The 5,845-nt window shown below is 42.7% G+C and overlaps 1 protein-coding gene across 2 annotated transcripts; it reads right to left on the reverse strand.

Annotated features, from left to right (window-relative positions):
- Positions 1 to 2,451: 2,451 nt before the first annotated feature.
- On the reverse strand, positions 2,452 to 5,342 carry LOC129819607 (trypsin-3-like). 2 transcript variants are annotated; one of them, XM_055876001.1, is made up of 6 exons: positions 5,249 to 5,342; positions 4,908 to 5,058; positions 4,374 to 4,535; positions 3,579 to 3,674; positions 3,016 to 3,148; positions 2,452 to 2,627 (listed from the first exon to the last, which is right to left on the reverse strand). In XM_055876001.1, exons 1-6 carry the CDS (start codon positions 5,286 to 5,288, stop codon positions 2,478 to 2,480), a joined length of 732 nt encoding a protein of 243 aa, XP_055731976.1. In that variant the 5' UTR covers positions 5,289 to 5,342; the 3' UTR covers positions 2,452 to 2,477. The 2 variants fall into 2 exon arrangements, with proteins under 2 accessions (XP_055731976.1, XP_055731975.1); XM_055876000.1 differs by having other exon boundaries at positions 4,908 to 5,070.
- Positions 5,343 to 5,845: the final 503 nt, after the last annotated feature.

Genomic DNA, 5,845 nt, shown 5'->3' on the forward strand with positions numbered 1-5,845 from the left:
GCAAAAGTGCAGAAAAGTAAAATAAATAAAAGCAGTATGGGGGTGAGGTAGGTAAATTGGGTGGGTAGTTTACAGATGGACTATGTACAGCTGCAGCGATCGGTTAGCTGCTCGGATAGCAGATTTTTAAAGTTGTTGAGGGAGATAAAAGTCTCCAACTTCAGAGATTTTTGCAATTCGTTCCAGTCGCAGGCAGCAGAGAACTGGAAGGAAAGGCGTCCAAATGAGGTTTTGGCTTTAGGGATGATCAGTGAGATACACCTGCTGGAGCGCGTGCTACGGGTGGGTGTAGCCATAGTGACCAGTGAACTGAGATAATGCAGCACTTTAGAGCTCGCTTAAACACGAAATGATTTAGTTATGTTTCCATGTTAAACATCTTCTCACTTGAACTCTCTCTGCTCCACGTCATCCTTTTTCTAGTCTCTCTTCTATACTTTCCAAACTCTGATTGACTTCTCACCTTTAAGTAATGCAACAGTGTAATCGTTCACCTCAACGCCACACTGGTCACTTGTTCAGAGTTGGAGCTGCAACCACAGTAGTTGGCAACACCACCTGTCGAGTTTCCAATTGCAGTCATGCATGTAGCGGTGGCAGCCATTCATTATTGCACCTTCTCAAATGGAACAGTGCAAGTCCCTCAGCAGACCAACATTGGGTCAGACACTCTTGGGCACATGTCCCTATCGCTTCGCGTTACGGCATGCATGCCTGTGTTCGATGCAAAGCAAACGTCTCATTTTATCAATACAACATGCGTGATTGGGTTCTACGTACAAGCATACGTAGCATTTCATCTAAACACATCAGCATCACGCTCAGCAGGCCATGCTTTATTGAGAAAAAATTCATATAATACTTTCCATGACAGCATAATCTCTCTTTTGTTCTATTCTCCGCATGCATATCTTTTACATCTAATGAATCATTGTTTTCAATCTTAAGATCCAATTGTTGCTTCTCCCCGGTGAGTAACTTATATTATTTTTTGGAGGGTTTCGATGCCAGTAGCCCGGCATAGAGCTTCCTGCTATCACATCATCTGGTTCCGAAGATGTCCCTTGGAGACGAGACCATTCCCCAAACGATTTAATAAAATGTCCTATTGCATTCCGTCTCTGTTGTAGATTGAAATGTAGTTTACGAAAGTTCAATCAGTAACGCAGGTCTGAATGCTCACATTAACTGAATACAGGAAGCATAATATAAGTCACAGTTCCCTATTCTATGTGCATAGTGGGAATGTACACTGAGTATATAAAACCAGGTGGCCAGGTGAATCCAGGTGAAAGCTATGATCCCTTATTGATGTCACTTGTTACAAATGCAAATTAATTACTTAAAAATCATACAACGTGATTTTCTGGATTTTTGTTTTAGATTCCGTCTCTCACAGTTGAAGTGTACCTATGATAAAAATTACAGACCTCTACATACTTTGTAAGTAGGAAAACCTGCAAAATCGGCAGTGTATCAAATACTTGTTCTCCCCACTGTATATATATTCGGAGTCCTCTGTGTTCTCCTGCAAGTACTAAGAACTGAAGGAGAGACTTCATTCGGAACAGAGACACCTGGTTCTCAACATGCCGGTTTCAGAGTACAGAGAATGGGGGTAAGAACACGAGATGCGCAGAGCCGTGGTGAATTAGGTACAGAGTTATGTGAAAACTGCAACTTACACAACCAGAGTAACAGGATTGTACACACCTATCATTTATATAAACCTTAAAGTAATGCACATTTTCCCCTTACAACCTATTCTTAACAACCTGAAAAAGACAATAGTTGATATCCCTTGTGACAGGCTTGGAATGCATCTCAAATGGCACCCTATTCCCTATATAGTGCACTACTTTGACCTATTGAGTCCTGTTGGCCCTGGTCAAAAGTAGTGCACTAAATAGGGAATAGGGTGGCATTTGGGGGGTAACATACTGTAGGCTACAGCTCATTGAGAGATGAGAGGTCTCTGAGATCATGTTCTTTGAAAATGTCAACATGTATTCCTGAAAGGAGCAGACCAATATGATCAACTAAACTGTCTGTGAACAGCCCCTTCAACTACAAAACGCAACACCCCCCCAACAACTGTTTGACTCACATGCTGTTCCCATCACAATGTTTTGTACCTGTCGGTGTTACGAAGAACAGTTTGAATCATTTTGAAGAAAAAACAACACACGGATATAGGATTTATTGTAGGTCATTTTATAGATATAGCCTAAACCTCTCTGGGGGTAGGGTATAGTCTGCGCGGGATATAGTGTGTGTGTGTGTTTCAAACGGTATATTACTGACAGGGTGTGAGAGTGCTGCACAGTATCCAAACGTATTGACTGATACACTGTCTGTTGACTCAGAGGTAGAGTGAATGTTTCTGATTGGCATAGTTAGTGTGACCTTGAATGAATGTGTGAGCATTACAGTACGTTTGTGTGTGTTCAACACTGTGTGTGTGTGTGTGTGTGTGTTTAGTTGCTTCTCATGATATCGCTGATCCAGATGTTGTATTGGCAAACGCGGGCATAGACACTGGGGTGTCCCTCCTGGGCACACTCGTAACCCCAGGACACCACACCCTGGAGCTGACCATTACACACTAGGGGTCCACCGGAATCCCCCTGCGTGCGTGCGCGCACACACACACACACACACACACACACACACACACACACACACACACACACACACACACACACACACACACACACACACACACACACACCCACACACACACACACACACACACACACACACACAGAGAGAGAAAGGCAGAGAGAGAGGATAAAAAGGTCAGAATTAAAGTGAATATTCTCAGGAGACAGAATACTGTAACTGTAGTAAGATCATCTAAAGGAGAGGCTGGGTAGAGGGTTATTATCAATACAAGTGGTAGAGGGAATGAAGAATGAAAGCAGGAAAAGGCTGTGGCTGAACCTGATAGTATAGTCAAACAGTCCTATATCGGTATCTCCACCCCCTTCTTCTCAGTGGTTTAGGCCGACTAACCTGACAGCTGCTGGCTCCTCCGTGCATGAATCCGGAGCATACCATGTTCTCTGTGAACAGATGGGGGTAAGCATTCGCGCAGATTCTGTGATCGATGATGGGCTGCCTCAGGCACTGGAGTTTAGTAGGAAAGCTGTCTGGCAAAGCAGAAATAAATCAATGAGTATGCTATGCCACACTTACTACACAGCCTCTCATTCAACATGCAGCATTCTTCACGAGAGGTGCTGTGTTGTGTGCATTCAAGTCAGCCCTAGACCATTTGCGTTTGAAATGGTATGCATCATGTACACAAAAAAAGCATACCCTTCAAGTAACTTTGCTTTAATCAAAGAAAGCACGTATTAACTTCAAATCCCAATCCCCTCTGATTTCCCCTGTAGTTTGTGTCCTCTAAATCATGGCATAGTTATGGAACTGTAGAGAGGGCCCATAGCCACTAATACAGGATCAGATTATTTTGTATTCGCCTAATAGTTTTACGTTTAAGATTGAGGGTTGGCTAGTCACATCCTAAGCCTACGGTTAGGTGCAACTTCTACATTTAGCTCCCAGCCTCTCACTTACTTCCATTGGTGATGGTGTTGCCCCAGCCGGACACCAGGCAGTTCTCGTCGGCCTGGGGACAGCGGGAGGGCAGGGCCACAGTCTGGACGTAGCTGTAAAGTTCAAATAAAAATTGTATATTCCACCTAAATAGCAGCAGTCAGTACAAATTGAAACCCACAAGCATACAGATGGCATAGGCCTAACTAATTACATATTTATTTATAAATTGATAAAAAGGACAAAAAAAGGATCTTGAAGACTTAGAGTGACTCATTACCAGGGTTGGGGAAGCTACTCTGAAAATATAGTTTTACCAAGCTACCAATTACTTCACGCTGTAAGAAGTTAGGATACATTAAATCTAACCTTTAGAAAAATACACTTTACTTAACTAGTTACTTAGAAAAAGTAGTGCACTACATCAAACTACTCCGTGAAAAATGATCATATCTAAATTTGAAATGTCATAGACTACAAATTGCCAGTCAAAATGTGTAATTTAGCCTATTAAACACAAAAAGGTGAGAATTAGGTACACAAGTGTTTCAAGTGAGAATTAGACAGGTCTGATGCCAAAAAAGAAAGTATGTCAATTCTTGCCTACTTCACCAATATGTTATTTTAGGAAGATGAGTAGTGTCGTCCCAGTAGTTAGCTACACCACTACATGGCAAAACAGTAATTAACTACTGAAAACACAAACAATATTTTTATTTTGTTCGACGACCACAGAATTACTACAAGATGTAACTAAATGACTAGTTGAACAAAATGTAGTACACTACTCCACAACACTGCTCATCAATCACCTGTTGAGGGTGGCAGGCTTGCTCAGCTTGATCAGCATGATGTCGTTGTCCAGGGTGTAACTGTCGTAGTTGGGGTGCTTGATTAGCTCGGCGGAGTCGATCCACTGCTCAGTGACCTCGTTCTGCTCGATGTTGTGCTCACCCAGACGCACCTGGATACGACTGAGGATCAGGAGAGGGTTTTAGGAAATCCATCCTTTTGGAGTGAACGAAAAGTAAAGCCCATATCTGAGATTGTGTGAAGTCCCGCGGTAAGGCCAGCCGTTACGAAAATGTACGTATGCACACGCTACTTGTAAGTCGCTTTGGGAAAAAGCGTAGTTAACTGTAGTAAACAATAAATTTAGACTACTACCTGACCAACATCACCTATTATACCGGACTCTTTCCTGACCATATGATTATCTTACCAAAAAAAGACTGTGTCCCACTTGTTATAGTCTATAACAAGTGGGTCCCAATCAAAAGCTAAAACACCAAGGGCTGACATCAAATAGGCCTACATCAGTTGAATAACTCCCTGTCAGTACTTACGACTTGTGGCAGTGGGCAGCAGACACCACCCACTGGCTGGAGATCAGGGAGCCACCGCAGAAGTGGTAGCCAGCGTTCAGAGACACTTGGTAGGGCACGGAGTGGGCAGGGCACTCATACCCTCCGACAACCTTCTCATCACTCTCCTCCACTGGGGCAGCAACTGAAACAATCAGGTGTGGAGTTAAGCCCGATCAAACTCACATACAGAAGAGTAGATAAGAAGAGCCACAAGCTGATGGATCCATTAACAAAGAGGATTTTTTTTTTAAAACAGTTTAGCTAACAAGGATAGGCACATCAGTCCACTTTCCCTGTAGTGAGTGATTTGTTTTTCTTACATACTGCTCCGAGCAAAGCCAGAAGAACCAAGACTTTCATGTTTGTTTGTACGTATGGCGCTCACACAACCAAGGCTGCAACCGCCTTTATATACTGTACCAATCCACGCGATCTCCACTTTTTCAAGGTCCTGTTAAAACCAGTTCTCCCTGGGAATAGGGCATATGGCTCCAGAACACATGGATACGGGTGTAGTATGGAACCAAAAGGCCTCCAACTAGGGGCCACGGCATGTTATCTACTGTATGACATTCCAAACGTAATGATAAACTATAGACTCAAGTAATTTGACCTTTACCTAGACACCTGAAGTAATTGTGTGTCATATTCTCACATAATACATGATAGCTTGCGAACGTATAGGAATACTGTATATATCAGCACATTATTTTGTATTTATAAATAAATACTGCTCCTTTCCTGTTCTAGCCAGGGTCAGCAAGGAATATTATGTCAACTCAGATGACCTCATCAGTTCTGCCCTTATCATATTAGCTGTGTTTGTTTAAATGTACTTCTGAGTAGCCTTGGGAAATGTTGGGACACAAATTAGATAGCATGTCCTAAGAGTTTAACAGTCCTTGAAACATGAGCCT

The sequence above is a fragment of the Salvelinus fontinalis genome, chromosome 22, assembly GCF_029448725.1.
Source record: "Salvelinus fontinalis isolate EN_2023a chromosome 22, ASM2944872v1, whole genome shotgun sequence".
NCBI classification, from domain to species: domain Eukaryota; kingdom Metazoa; phylum Chordata; class Actinopteri; order Salmoniformes; family Salmonidae; genus Salvelinus; species Salvelinus fontinalis.

Coding starts and splice junctions, on each gene's coding strand:
- LOC129819607 (XM_055876000.1), bottom strand. CDS start 5,288: ATGAAAGTCTTGGTTCTTCTGGCTTTGCTCGGAGCAGTAT. Junction 5,071..5,248: donor GGCTTTGCTCGGAGCAGTAT/GTAAGAAAAACA, acceptor TGATTGTTTCAG/TTGCTGCCCCAGTGGAGGAG. Junction 2,628..3,015: donor GAGGAGCCAGCAGCTGTCAG/GTTAGTCGGCCT, acceptor GCACGCACGCAG/GGGGATTCCGGTGGACCCCT.